The sequence below is a fragment of the Pipistrellus kuhlii genome, unplaced genomic scaffold, assembly GCF_014108245.1.
Source record: "Pipistrellus kuhlii isolate mPipKuh1 unplaced genomic scaffold, mPipKuh1.p scaffold_m20_p_3, whole genome shotgun sequence".
NCBI lineage: Eukaryota > Metazoa > Chordata > Mammalia > Chiroptera > Vespertilionidae > Pipistrellus > Pipistrellus kuhlii.
The window spans coordinates 23,379,576-23,394,905 of NW_023425529.1; the positions used below are offsets into that span (position 1 = coordinate 23,379,576).

General features: G+C 35.5%; 1 protein-coding gene across 1 annotated transcript in view; it reads left to right on the forward strand.

The window, feature by feature from the left end:
* The window catches only part of PIK3C2G (phosphatidylinositol-4-phosphate 3-kinase catalytic subunit type 2 gamma), a 264,337-nt gene that overhangs the window by 49,513 nt on the left and 199,494 nt on the right, over positions 1-15,330 (forward strand). Inside the window, exons 8-11 of the mRNA XM_036458057.2 lie at positions 1,265-1,328; positions 5,937-6,059; positions 10,556-10,589; positions 15,024-15,219. Of these exons, the coding sequence (XP_036313950.1) occupies positions 1,265-1,328; positions 5,937-6,059; positions 10,556-10,589; positions 15,024-15,219 (417 nt within the window). The remainder of the gene's footprint in view (positions 1-1,264; positions 1,329-5,936; positions 6,060-10,555; positions 10,590-15,023; positions 15,220-15,330) is intronic.

Genomic DNA, 15,330 nt, shown 5'->3' on the forward strand with positions numbered 1-15,330 from the left:
AATAATGGTGATGTTGGTAGTGATCAAAGCAATCAGATAAAAGTTAACTGTAATAATAGTAATAATCATGATACCTCTTTATTGATCATCTAAGATCTTAAAAAAAAACTTTTCAATCTACTACTATATCATTTCATTGATAAAGTAGAGGAAGACAAGGTAATCATTACTTTTCTAATGACATCAACAATATTAGTTGTATCATTCCAATTACATTATGGTGCAAAAGGCATTTGTAGAATAACTATCATTTATTTACGGCATTATGTCTTACAGAACTGTGAGTCAGGCTGTAACTGGGTCCTTAAGAAATCAGGGTATTTCCTCAAGCTGCAAATCCAGTGGTGAACAAGAAACCTCAGTCTGGCACAGCAGGAAAAAGTGTTCACCCCCACGACTTACCAGAATTATTTAGGTTTAAGAAACATGTATATGTCTCAGAAACATCATCAATAAGTTCTTGGACTTTTCTGTTATTTTTTTAAAAGATTTTTTAAAAACAAGCAAAAATTAAATAAAATGCAATTGTAGAATGCCACTAGGAAATTATCATAATCATAGAAAGCAAAGCTGGTGTTAAAATGAAGGATTTGTACAGATGAAGCTCTATAAAATGACCATGTATGGGGGGGGGTATTTTTTGTTTTGTTTTGTTTTTGTTGTTGGTTTTTGGAATTCCTTCTCTACTTCTTCATATATAGAATGAGTAGGATTATAGAGAACTTTTGAGAGGTGTCCTGTGAAGCCCATGGCACATTCTCTGTGGTCACCTGAGCTAAGTTCACCATGTGTCCCTTCTGTTGGGAGTTGAGTCTTGATTGCTGTTGGCACGTCAATGGAAGTGATTGACCCACAAGCCAATTGGTTGTGAGGACTGGCCTTGAATACAATGAAGGAGCTGCTGTGCAAGGTTTGACCCTCCAGAGCAGGATTCACTTTAACAGTGCTCTGGGACCTGCCAAGACTGCCCTCTGGATGTGTCATTCATTGGGGTAGTTGGGTAGTACTCAGGAATGGTCTGAAACCGGCCACTGGGTATATTGTTTCTGGGGCCTGATAAGGGGAGCTGTGGTGTAGGCCAAGGTCAGCCATTTTATGCCTCCTGGGGTCCCTGGGTATATGGGACACAGAGTGATCTGCATTTATCCTTTTAAAAGATAGTTTGCTATAGAATCATAGACAAAGAGAACTCATGATAAATGTGCTAAAGGTAATATATTTTCCCACCCAATTTTAAGCAAAGTTGTTCTTTTTTTCTTTCCAGACAGTGCCTCTCAACAATAATCAAAAAATATGACTCCCAGCTGAAATACCTATTGAAAACTCAGGTATTAACTTTTGTTAATTTATCTATCAACTCGGTAAGCATTTATTAAGCATCTACCCTTTTTCTAAAACTTTGCACGTTTCTTAAGATATGAAGATGAATAAAACAGAGTATCTACACTTGAGTGGCTTCCATTCTATCATGACAAAACAGACAAGTAAATAGATGTGTGTAATGAAATATCATTGGTCCCAGGTAAGACCTATGTGTATACAGGACACCTGAAAGGAGTTATCAATTTTACTTGTTTGATCTAAATGTTGAAAAGTGAGTATGTCAGTCAAAGAAAGGGCATAGTGAAGGAAGGTAGGAAGTAGGCATAACTTTTAGCAAAGAGGAACATGAACAATAGCACTTAGGAAACAGCCTGGTGTGATTAGGAAACTGTATGAAACTTGCAATGGCTACCATTAGGTTTTCAAGGTGATAACCTGGAAAGAGACCAGCTGAAAGGGGCAAATGGGGCCAAATTATATAGGATCTTAAGGACATATTTTTGACAAGTTAAATCTTTTCTAATTTATCAGGTGATATGCAGAGCAGTAGAATGACAGATGAGTGATTAGAGGAGCATTTGATTAGTCCAGGTGATGAGGGCATTGACAAAACTCCACTATAAGGATGGGTAGGAGGGAACAGATTCATAACAGGTGAACATGTATAATTTACATGAAAGACTATGAGTAACAAAATAACAGGTTGTCTAAAATACCTGCAGATTCCTGGCTGTTAACTGACTCCATGAGGAGATCAATTCACTAATACAGTGAGGAGAAAAGTTAGCTTGGCATGGGAAATTGAGGGATTCAGTACAAGACTACTGAGATTTGGTCAAGAACTGGGCATCCACATTGTAATCACCACGAGGCAGGTCATTTCTTATTGCTTGTTCTTCTAAGGAAGGTTAGCCTTCCACAGATGAAACATTCTATCATTACAGAAAATTGTATAAAAGAATGTTTTTATAACAAGTGAGGACTACTTTTTTCATTAAACAATTTGACTCCTGATATATAAGAAGTAAATACTTCTTATATTATTATTTTTAAAATATATTTTATTGATTTTTTGACAGAGAGGAAGAGAGAGGGATAGACAGTTAGAAACATCGATGAGATAGAAACATTGATCAGCCACCTCCTGCACACCCCCTACCAGGGATGTGCCTGCAACCAAGGTACATGCCCTTGACCGGAGTCAAACCCAGGACCTTTCAGTCTGCAGGCCGGCGCTCCATCCACTTGAGCCAAACTGGTTTCGGCTACTTCTTATATTAATGAACGGAAAAGGTTTATAAAAATAACAAATTATGTTTCTTGATATAGATACCAAATTCATGTGTGAATTTCACAAAAGTATGTAAAGATATGGTGATGAGAAATACATAGCTGATATTCCTTCCCCAAGAATAATCTCCTCACTCTAATTCCATTTTTCTTTTTTTTGAGCCTGGCCTGAATCTGGAAATTTAAAATGTGGAATATGAAAATAATTCAAAAGTAGATTGTTTTAAGTCTCATAAATGTGTCATAATTAGTTCTTCTTTCAGATTTCTCTTCACCTTTGTGACGTTCTGTACCTTTGTGATAATGTAGAATTTAAAATTTACCATTTACCCAGGACAATTATTATTTTATTACCAGATCATTTATGTATCTTGACTATATGTTGACAGACTTTTGAGGTTTTGGAAAACTACTTACAGATGAATTTTAATGATCAAAATGCCAAATGTCTCTGTACTATTCATGTATCATAGACGTCTTTTTATATACACACATACACAAACCCATACATACATGAATTGTTGAGAATTTGTTAACAGTTCTTATTTTCCAAATTCAGGAGTTTGATCATATTACTCATATATGAAGAACCCAATATTTCCACTTTGAAAGAAGCCATTGACTATTGTAAATTTTTAAAATATGACTTAAAACTTGGCAAAACATCAAAGAAATAGTATCTTTATATCTCTACTGGCAAATAGTTATCATCCGCATCTGAATTATTTTATAAGTAGGCCACAGTGTCTGAGATTTTCCAGATGAACTCTATGTGAAACAATGAGCTTTTTAATGAGATTCTAATGCAGAATCAATAGTAAATATCTGAGAAGTGAAGATAGACTGTGATATTATCAATTCACAATTTTGGACTTTCTATTTATTTGAAAAGTGAAATAAGTAGCATTTCATCAATGTCAAAAGCAGTATTGAGTTGAAAAAGAATGTGGTTTTATATTTCCCAAACTTAGCTTATTACACATAATTTAAAAAAAATATATATATATATATATATATATATATATATAGGCTGACTAAATATTACTGAATATCAATGTTGATATTTTAAGTTTCTAAATATTTTCTTTCTTTAGCAAAGATTACTTATCATTTTTTAGTGTTTTGTTATTGTTGTTAATCCTCATTTGAGAATATTTTTCCATTGATTTTTAGAGAAGTAGAAGGGAGGGGGGAAAACACAGAGAGAGAAACATGATATGAGAGAGACACATCAATTGGTTTCTTCTGCATGCATGGAGCCTGCAAATGAATATGTATCCTTGACCAGAATTAAACCCAGGACCCTTCAGTCCGCAGGCTGACACTCTGCCCACTGAGAAACCAGCTATGCAGTTAATTAATGTATTTTGAATTTGACTTATTTCAGTTTGGTCATGATGAAAGAATGTTTCCCTAACATATTGTTTGATGCAAATTACTACACTGTTTAGTCACTAGGATGAAGAGAAATGGAAGTCAGAACCATGCTCTGAAGTTGCTGATGTTTTATTTGAAGGCACAGTAGAGTCACATAAATAACATACATAGAAAGGTATTTACACAGAGCAAAGCAGTGTAAAAGCAGACTTCAATCAAAATGTATCCCAATTAAATCACATCTTCTTACTTTAAGCTCATTCATTGAATATATGTTAACATTTTTGGAATTCTGTTTGTGTCTTTCACAGTATTAAATTAACTTTCTTGTAGCTATTCTTCATGGGTTTCTGTCATCATTTTTCAGTGTTTATAAAATCATATTTAAGAGAGACTGGCAACATGTAAAAGAATGTTTTCCAACAAAATAACAAAATTGTATCCCTTAATATAATATCCATTTTGTGTATGTTTATTGATAATGTTTTGGTAAAAAATTACCTAGAATGAGCAAAGTTAAAGTCTTTCTGGGGAGTTGGGAATCCAGATATCTGAGTGAAAACAGAAAGGAAAAACATTTCACACCTGTTTTGCATAAACTGTCCTAATCCTCCATTGAAATTGCAGTTATTCTGATCACTGAGCTGACATGTTTTTAAAAGCCACCATTATTAATTATATAGACAGAGTATCTAAAAATACTGTAGAAAGTAAGGTGAATTAACACAGAATTAATGAAGAAAATATTTCTCAACATATTCCTGATAATACATAAAAGAATAATACCAAAAGAGAACAGATTTTAAAAAAAATGAAATCCAATTTAGAACATGTGAAAAATGAGAAATAAAAAGACTAATGAAAGGCTCCTAGCAGTGTGACCATAAAAATCTGTGTATAACTGTCTTAAGTGCAGCCAACAATTTTGATTTTAAGAAGAGTTGGTCACTACTGTAGACTATATATGTCATCAGTAATTTTTTGAAACATCAATTGTTTGAAGAATAGTATAATCAAATAATTACTAAACAATCCAGCACCGAACTTCCTTGTCCCAAGTTTGTTCTGAACACTGAATGTGATTTTTAATAATTTTGTCCTCCTGTACACTGCTTACGAAATCAGATGCATTCCAAACATTTTCATGGGTCTGCTGTCAGTTGCCTTGTTTTCAAAGTTTTTTGCAGAAATCAAACATACTCCGTCTCTCCCTCGCTTCCTTTTCTTTCCTTTCTCCTCACCAACCCCCCCCCCCCACTTTCCCTTTCTCCAACTTTAAGATAACTAGAGCCCCATTGCACGGATTCATGCGCATTGAAAGGAAATTAATTAGAAGGTGGCTGGCGGGGTGGGACTCGGCAAGATAGGCTGGACATGCCCTGGAACCAACCTCCCATGGTCCCTCCCTGGCCAACCGCACGAAGGGCATCTGTGGAGTGAGCAGGGTCCCTCCAGCAGGTGGGGGTCCGGTCCGTCCAGTAGGTGGAGTCCCTCTGGCAGGTGGGGTCCCTTGGCCTGGCCTGTGAGGATCAGGCCAAAACCAGCTCTCTGACATCCCCTGAGGGGTCCCAGAGTGCCAGAGGGCACTCTGCAAAATTGCTATCTCTCATTAGCTTCTGTGTTGAGTGTCTTTTCTCTAGTGGTCAGTGCATGTCATACCTACTGACCAATTGGCCAGTGGGCCGGTCATTTAGCCTTTTATATATATAGATGTTAAACTAGAGTGAGAGCTTATACATATAATCTTGATAGTCCTACTTTTGAGCATTTGCTCTATGAAAATTGTAGCCAGGCCATAGGATAACCAGTTTTGAAAATCTTCACTGTGCATATGAACAACCATATTTTAGTCTATATCCTCTTCATGAAAAGAGAAGTGGTGTAAAGATAAATCAGTGTTCTGTCAATTTAAATAAACTATAAAATATGATTCTTTTCATCTACAGCAAAATGTGGAAAGTATTACTGAAGAAGTTAAAAATATATGCAGTGTTCTTGGATGTGTGGAGACCAAGCAAATTACCGATGCTGTAAACAAAATAAATCTAATTCTTCAGAGAAAATCAGAGGTAAATATACTCTATTATACAGCAATTATTTTAATCCCAAGTTCAATAATTAATTAAGGAGAGTGAAAGACTGGACTAACTACTGTGTATGTGTGTGTGTGTGTGTGAGTGTGTACATGAGTGTGCAAGCACACACATACAAGTATTATATATTTCAATCATTTGGAAACCATCAAAATAACTCTATTGTACAAAGGGATTTAATTAAATTAAAAGGAAATCTCTTACACCTTTGAAGTTTGTAGTAACAATATAACTTCTGAGACTGAAATCAATCTTATAATCTACCTAGATGAATATGTTTATGTAATAATATTCACAGGCCAGTGTTTGTACAGACTGTTAATGGCTCTCACATGTACCAGTATATACAGGCATGAATATCCATGAATGCATGGTTAAGCACCTTTGTAGAGAGTTATCAGTTTTTGTGACATGTTTTGCAGAATTTGCAATTCATACTGCTTCTATGATCCCACAACCTGCAATGATTTCCTTTCTTCTTTTTCAATTAAAAAAAAAAATAAATATTACATGATTTTTTTTTTTTAAGCTCAAAAAGTCTGATATATGGTTAATACCCAAGAAAAAGAATAGGAAATCTGGTTTGATGAATTCATTCAATCTTATTATTTGTTTAGCAAGGGATTAAGCAGAAAGATACACTGAGTGTGATGATTATGATAATAAAAATAATAATAACAAGTCCCTGATAGTACATTGCAATAATAAAATAGTTTCACTAAAATATTATTTAACTTGGGTTTTATTTTATTGCAGTTCTTCCTCATAGCAATGCTGACGACTAGGTATTTTAATGCTCATTTTATTATTAAAATCAGATGCCTATCCTGCTTGTGCATAGGTCATTAATAGAGATTTGAACCCAGGCCTCTATACACATTCCAGTGTATATGAACTTTTGTAAGAGAAAGATTACCTGCATCCTTACTTGCATGGAAAGGAACAGCACATATTGTATTACATTGAATAAGCCAGCCTTGACATTTCAAAAATTGATTTAAAAAGTGGGCAATTATATTAATATATATATAAGTAATTATGCTTATTGTTTCAAATAGGTAAACTATGAAAAAAATCAGTAATGTCTTAAAGTTGAACTTTCTATGTTTTATTTTAATTAAATTTTTTGTGTGATTAGCTAGTAATAATGAATATATACAATTATGTACCTTATTTGCATGCATGGACAGGAAAAATGATGACTATAAGATTTCCAAGATAAACATTTATCAAAAACTAAAAACACAAAGCAATAAAAATCAACATTTAAACACTATAATGAATAAATCCCAAACTTAAATGTTTCAGATAGACATGCATTTATTTCCTTAAATGTTTCTTAGTTTGGAAATATCTACTCTTACATTTTCCAATTATGGAAAAAAAAAATGAAGCCAAAATTATCCTTCAAGGAGAAATTGAGTATTTCCTAGTCTTCAAAATTGTTTGTGTAAAGATATTAAGATCCATGGTTTTCACAAATGATAACAAGGTAAGAAATCTGATGTGAGTTCATATAATCCAATCATATTTTTCTATTCTGTGTCAGAGTGGGAAAATTATACTGTAGTCTTGAAAAACCTAGCACCAATATGTTTTGAAGATAAATATCTTGATAAACTCAAAAACTTAAGAATTGTATAATGTTAAAAGAAGCTTCCAATAACTAAAGTTAATCATGATAACAAGGTAGTGAAAATTTACTTTCAACAAACAATTAGTTTCTCTTAGATTATCATGTGTTGGAGACATTTTGAACACCTAAAGTGGATAATAAAATACAAAGATCTTAGTGTTATGCAAACATGACTTAAATTCAAGATCTAACACTTTCTAGCTGAATATCCTTTGGAAAATTCATTCATTTATCTGATGTTTAGTTTTAACCATCCCTAAAACTGAAAAACAAAACAGAATTTGCAGAGTTCTTGCAAGTATTAAAAATAATGTTAATAATTTGTTATATTATCTAAGTATTAGAAAAATGTGTGTAATTAATAATTAAATTCATGTAAAATAATAATAGTGATCATCCTGAAGATAGTGTCTTGATTGAGAGTCATTATTGTTACTGGAGGTAGTGGGGATGGTGCTGGTGGAAGTTTCTGAGAATTTTCCCCATGTGGCCAGGGTGGTGTTAATTCACACAAGCACCACTTACGTATGTCCCCATTACCTCAGGGCTATCGATTCCAGCCAGCCTCATGACATGTGTGAGCCTTTGCCAGAGGAGGAGACCAGATGCCTGAATGTGAACACATGTCTTCCCAACTGTTAAGAACACTCGGTTGTTCATCCATTTTTATGTCCAGCTCCCAGTTAATCAGCTGAAACCAAGGACTGATCAAAGAATGAGGAAAATCTAATTTTAGCAGGAAGCATTTCAAATGATGTTGCGATATTACTAGATTAAAAGCTTTACCTTTAAAACATTCATTTTCTGAAACTTCTTAAAAGACTACAAATGACAATTTTCTCTGACATATCAAACTGTCAATATACTAGTATCTGAAGCCAAAATTATCCTTCAAGGAAAAATTGAGTATTTCCTAGGAAAACTATAAACAATTCCCATTCTCAAGGAAAGCTCATTCACATTTCACATTTTTTATATATTTTTTGAACACAAAATTATATGTCATTACCCATGCATAGAAATGAAGAAAAGAGTTGACATGTATCAGTTTTATTTGAGACATATCAATGACCAAAATCAATAGTTCGATATCTTCCAATAAACAGATTCTACTTACTTTAGGCACACTCTAAAAGCCTCCTTATTTTATATCACCTTCATTCAGATTTTTTGTTCATATATTTTCCCATTCTACCTTAATTATTAACCCACCTACTTAGGAAGATTGGCACAATAGTAAGCACATTTTTACAGAATGTGAGTGTTAACCAACTTCAGTTTACAATGCCAAAGTAATCAGTCTATCCAGCCACCATGAGCCAAGACTAAAGAAATACTGACACAGATGAGTCTTCTACCAACTCAGTCAAACTTGAGAAGCTTTCTTTTCTCGTAGCTACACTTTTTGGTCAACTTATAAGAGACTATTTCCCTGCCACTCAGGGAAGTAATTAGGTTTTTATTAAATGTAAGTTTGGGCAAGATGAAAAATCATATCACAAAGGCAAGTGTACTCTAGTTCATGCTCCCACTCAGCACTGGAAACAATTTTCCATCTGTCAAAATTATATTCCAGAATCCCACGTAATATATTTTCACTAAATGCTCATATAATAAATGAACCATAAAGTGAAAAATATGGTCTTACACATTGCTCTGTAGGTGGATGTCATGGTGATTTTAAAATACAAGTTTTTATTTCTGAATAAATTGAATTCTAATTAAGTCAGGCTAACACACAGGAATGGGATAAAGATCTTATGTGGAATTATTAAGACTAATGGCTGGAACTAAGCTCACATGAAATATTTTACCCAAGCAAAATGCTGCTGAAAAGGTTCCTGTGAATAATGCTTTTAAATGAGTCGTATATAAATCAAATTACATTTTAAACATGATAGGAGTATTTTCTCTCTAAAGGAATCCCATAGCAAATTTCTTGTTATATGAAAACAATTATTCCCTAATTTATTTGTTTGAGAAATCAGGCTTTTCATTCATTGGATTTACTTAAAAACAAACTTTCCAAAGCAACATTTTAAAAATTTAGTGTCATTTAACATAGACCTTATTAAACAAATGAATTTGCTTTTGGATTGGAAACCTTATTTTTAGTGAATTTATGAATCACCTTATATAGTTTATGATAATGAAGTTATAACCAGTAAATCATAAACCACTAAAATAATCTAGGCCTTCAACAAAGATAACAAAAACAAACCAATAAATAGAGGAATAAACAAAACCACCACAATAATGAATGTAAACATAAATGACAACAAAATAAATAATTTCAGATAGGTTTTCAAGGATATTATCTCGTGTTTTCTTATCATTTTTTAATCTGCTAAAAAAGAAAGAAATGAAACTACATAGTGAATTTGTATGATTTTGTGCACTTTCATTCAGCACTCTTTGGGGGCAGCCCAATAATTGCATCTGAATGACGGTTAATAATGAGAATTGAATACATCAAAGAGAAAGAATTAGAAATCCACTTATATCAAAAGATTGGTCACTGTTGTGGAGGGGGATTGAGCATAGGCAATGGAGAACTGTTCTAATCATACTAAAAAGGTTGAGCCTATTCTGGAAATTTCTCTTTAAAAACTCAAATAATCTAGATTGTTCATTACAAGGATTTAGGCTTTCGTTCATATTGTAATTTAGATTTCCTGTTTAATAAGCAACATTTATTTATGACACCAAGAAACACTATGTCTTTTTATCATTTCAGAGAAATTTCAGTTTTAGTTTTGGATATTATTAGTTTAACTGTTTTGTAAATTTGTTTTCTGAATAATAAGTATGCCTTGCACCTATTTTTCTTTTTTAGAGTTTTCTTCAAAATTCAGAGACTTCAACAAAAGGTAAAACATGCATGTACCCAAATGTGCTTCTTTTTAAGTTATAGAGCCAAAAATAAACAATTTAAAAAATTTTTTTATCCAAATATTATGATCACAAACATACACAAATGGTTTTCGAGGGGGAAATGCAATGCTAAAACTATTTTTATTGATGAAGCTATTATTCAGCGAGTGAATAACTATCCACACTCTCTAAATTTTTAACCTGACTTTTTTTTAATATAGTAAAAAACAAGAGATCTATAAAAATGATAGGCTTACTGAAAAATACCCTTATGACCATTTTAAGAAACTGTAAAAGGTTCTTTAGTGAATCATATTTTGGTGTAAAAATGTCGGAAAGTATCAGGTGTCTTTCTTTAAACTCACTGACTTAAAATTTAAAATCAAGCTCTGTTTGAAAGACCAATCTATCATGACCATCGCAGAATTTCGTTCTGGGATATAGTGTTCCCAGAGGGTCTGAGAAGCCCTAGAACTGCAAGCCTCAGGAGGACTTTGCCTTCACAGAGGATAAACTAGTAAAGGAAAGACTTTGGAATTGGGCAGAACTGGTTTTGAATTTCAACTCTGCCACTTTCTAACTTTATGATCTTAGATAATTAAACTCTTTGATCCTCAGTTTTCCTTAGAAGCATTAAAGATGTAATAGTATTTAATGTGCAGGGTGTGGCCAGGGTTGTTCTTCACACAGGCAGATGAACACTCAGTATCTTCAAGGCAACAAACTCACATATGCTCAGCTAGCACCCTAGGATTCAGAAGTGATAGGGAAATGCAAATATGAACTATGACCTGTTCTCCATACTCTTAATCATTGTCAGTAGAAAGTTATGTTCAAAGTGACATCCTTTCAACTCTAATTCTCACTGCTCAGAAGACATTCAATTATATTTGAAGAACTGCCACTTCCCATCACAGAGGAGAATGGGATGACAAGGACAGAGAGAAAAAGACCTGTGCTAGTGGGAAAATTGCTGTTCCAGGCATTCATAAAACTGCATAACACCACAGAGGGAGTGAAGGTGGTGGGGTGGCCCTCCCCAACAATAATACTAACAAAAGGCTAAGTGATAGAATGTGGAGTGAGCAAGCCTGGGGTCTGCCAACATGGAGCTAGTCCTTCCTTCCTTTCTATTAGGGATGTTGGAATAAAATCCCTTCACTCATAGGAATTTCTTGGGAATTGGAATGTAATATCCCATAAAATTGCACAGGAATGCTCCCAGAGTCTTACATTCTATATACTAAATCATCATAGATTCTAATTAATGTGTTTAATTTCGTGTTGTCATTGTTTCTTTATTTCATTATACTAGAACATTTTTTCCCAAAGTAAAATCAGGGGTAATAAACATTATCCCTCCATCTTTTGCCATCAAGCCCAGTATCTTTGGTGTTTAATACATGTCTAATGATCTTTGAAATGCATTCTTCATGAAATGCATTTGGAAGTAAAGCATAATGCATAGACACGCATCTCTGTACTGCCTGGAAGAAGCAAATTATAACCAAAGGCTATATATATTGCTCAAAAAGCAAAGAGTAGAGTTTGAATAAATATTGAAATAATTATGAGTCCCCGAAATATATGCTGGCTCTTGAATTAATGAGATCTCTGACCTCACTTTATGATCTGTTTTGTGTGTGTGTTTATTTGCACAACTTGAGGGATTATTAACAGGGAGTCTGTGCTTCTGCTTCAGAGCACCAGGCACCAGGACACAAGATGCTTCTATGAGTGTGCGATGATTTACGGCCTGTTGTTCAGTAGAATCCCTGTGGGTTGGTCTCCTGAGTGTGATGATGCTCCTTTTGGGGCTATTTTATGCTGCCGTCTTGCTCTGTCTCATTAATTGCTACTGCTGATTTCTCAGAGGATTTTAATTAGAGCTCTATCACCAAGCTTGTCCTCTCTCGCTGTTTCAAATGGCACAATCTAAAAATTTTTAAAGGGCACAATTTTAAAAAGATAGCAAATAAGTAAAATGTAGCCATCAAATAAATTTCCTAGAAAATTACAAAATAGCTAAGTGAATAACAGCACCAGTTGAACAACATAAAACGTTTAGTTACGGACAGAGCTACTGAGGGGCAGGATGTGGGTCCACGCTGAAGCTGACCTCTCTCCTGAGTACCCAAATGCCTGTGCATTGGCACACTGCTGTCCACAAAGGTGTTTGCTGACCACTGTCCCTGCCCAACCCCTGGGATCTGGATAAGAACTGGTGTCCAGGCTGGACCACTGCCAAGCAAGGCCATGCCGCCCATCTTCCTCATCGGCACTCCCACCACGACTTGGACACTTTCCTGGAAAAGGACTGCATCCTGACCCACTGAGTCTCCAACTTGTAAACTCGGGATTGACGTTTAATGAAACCATTCCTTCCTCCATGTCGGGAGCCACAGGAATCACCCACATCATCAGCAAACACCCGCCAGGCAGCTGAGGGAAAGCACCTGCCTCATGCCACCTCATCCCAGGTCTGAATGGAAGCTGGAGGCTATGCAGTGGTACCAAAAGGGGCCCAGATCTCGAAACCAAATTTCGGAACTACTGGCTCTTGAATTAATGAGATCTGGCTCTTGAATTAATCAGGGTTCATGAGCAGCAGGAGGATGGTTACAAAGTCTTCCTCTGCCACATCAACCTCAACCACTAACTCCATCCCATTGTGCTGCGCCATTTCCCCTTAAAGGTTGTCTCCTCCTCTCCCTCGAATGAATTGTGCAGCATTGCCCACCTGGTGGCTCAGGGGCACTCAGTACCCTCAGGGACACGTGGTTGTGATGTCAGACAAGAAACCCTGCTTCGCCCACAAAGAAGGGCCCTGCCCTTTGTCTTCCTTCCCTGGGCCCTGCTGTAATTACACCTCATTTTTTCAGTAGGCGCTGGCAGGAGAGAAACATCTAAAATGCAGCATTTTGATACTTATTATTTGACCGGGGATGGATAAAGGAAACATTCAGTTGAGATCAGACTGATTTTTCCGCATGGTTTTCTGCCATAGTCTCATCTACTGGGATGAAACAGGGGGTTTAAGAAGGCCTGATTCCAGGACTGGGTGAGGCCTGACCGATGGGACCTGGGCAGACCCCCACTGAGAGGTTTTTGGTCCTGACCAAGCTAGCCATGTGACTCCTGCCCCCTTCTAGATTCTGTTGCCCCAGGCAAGGGGACCGGGTCCCTATTTTATTCTTCAAGGAGGAGGAAGAGGAAACCTCGACATTCTTCACATTTCGCTTCATACATTCTTTTCGTTTCTTAAATCCCTTTTGTCACTTGACTATTTGCTGAAGATTGTTGTCATTTGGGTAAAAAATGATGTGTGGGCATTTACATTGGAGTTTCTTCATTTAATTTTTAAAATACTACTATAGTTGAATATCAAAACAAGGTAATTGCAAGTAGTGTGTACTTTGAAGATTCTAATCCTGGGGCCAGTCATTGCTGCCTGCAAAAAGCCAGCAGTGAATGCTGTTCCCTGGCCCATTAAGGGGTTTGACACCGAACCCGAGGATGCTGTTCCCGTCCTCAGAAGCGTCTCCAATGGAATGGTGCCATCTTTCCTGACGTGGATTGAAGGCCACCAGTTCTACCTGGTACATTTCATCAGACTCTTTTACTTCCTTCCTCTCAGGCAGGAATTTTTCCAGCAAAGAGAGTTTATCAGGAGAAAGAAAGTCATTCTCAGAAAGCTTACCTTGCATTCCTTAATTAGGTGACTCTTTTCATGTGCTGTCATTGAACTGCTAGCCCCTGTTCTTAGTCTTTTTTTTTCTTTTCTTTCTATTTTTCTTCCTTCATAACACTTCAGGTCACTTTTAGGAAAAATCGATAAATGCCCTTTAAGTAATCAGAGATACAAGTCCAGTAAAACTTCATTTTGATTTTGACTAGATGTAGTAAACATCATAAATCATTCATTTTGAGCTTATTTCAGCTTCTAGCCATGTACTAATACCATTCTCTATTCATAGGAGGGCAAGGTATGCTATGTGTTTAGTGTTTAGTGAATGGTAAATGCCATAGCATAATCAAATTTATTATGAGTAACTTTTAGATGAAATTCGTTAGAAGAACTTATAGGCCATGTAGCAAACATGACTCTTTTTTTGTGTGTGTGTGAATTCCAAAAGATAACTTAAAAACGATTGCAAATGACAGAATCCCAAATTAATAATTAAAAACTCTGATTTGTGTTAAATGTTGTGCTTCTGAAATTTCTGCAGCTGAAGATATGAAAGCCCATTGATTATCAATATAATCAGCACCTAACCCAGGCTGCGTATGGAGGGCCAGATGGCTAATTGGCTTCAGTTGGAGGAGGGTCATATTTTAATTAAATTTTACTTAAATTTTATTATAAAACATTTCAGAGTTATAAATATTGCCCTTCACAGATTATCTAATTTCTATCATTTCCCCCTCAGGTTTGATAGAAAAAGTGACAACTGAACTGTCCACATCCATTTACCAGCTGATTGAAGTCTACTGCAACAGCTTTTATACAGACTTCCAGCCTCTACCTGCACCTGCTGTTGTTTCCTGTGTGGATCCTGGGCTCCATCCCCACCTTAGCTTCACAGTATATGCAGCTCACAATATTCCAGAGACCTGGGTGCATGGGTGAGTGGTGGTGAATTTTTCACAAAAGTGCTCATTAATATTTACATAGCTTCTAATTACAGCATAATTTTTCTTGTTCTTATTGGCAAGGGCAAATATTTCAGAAAATTT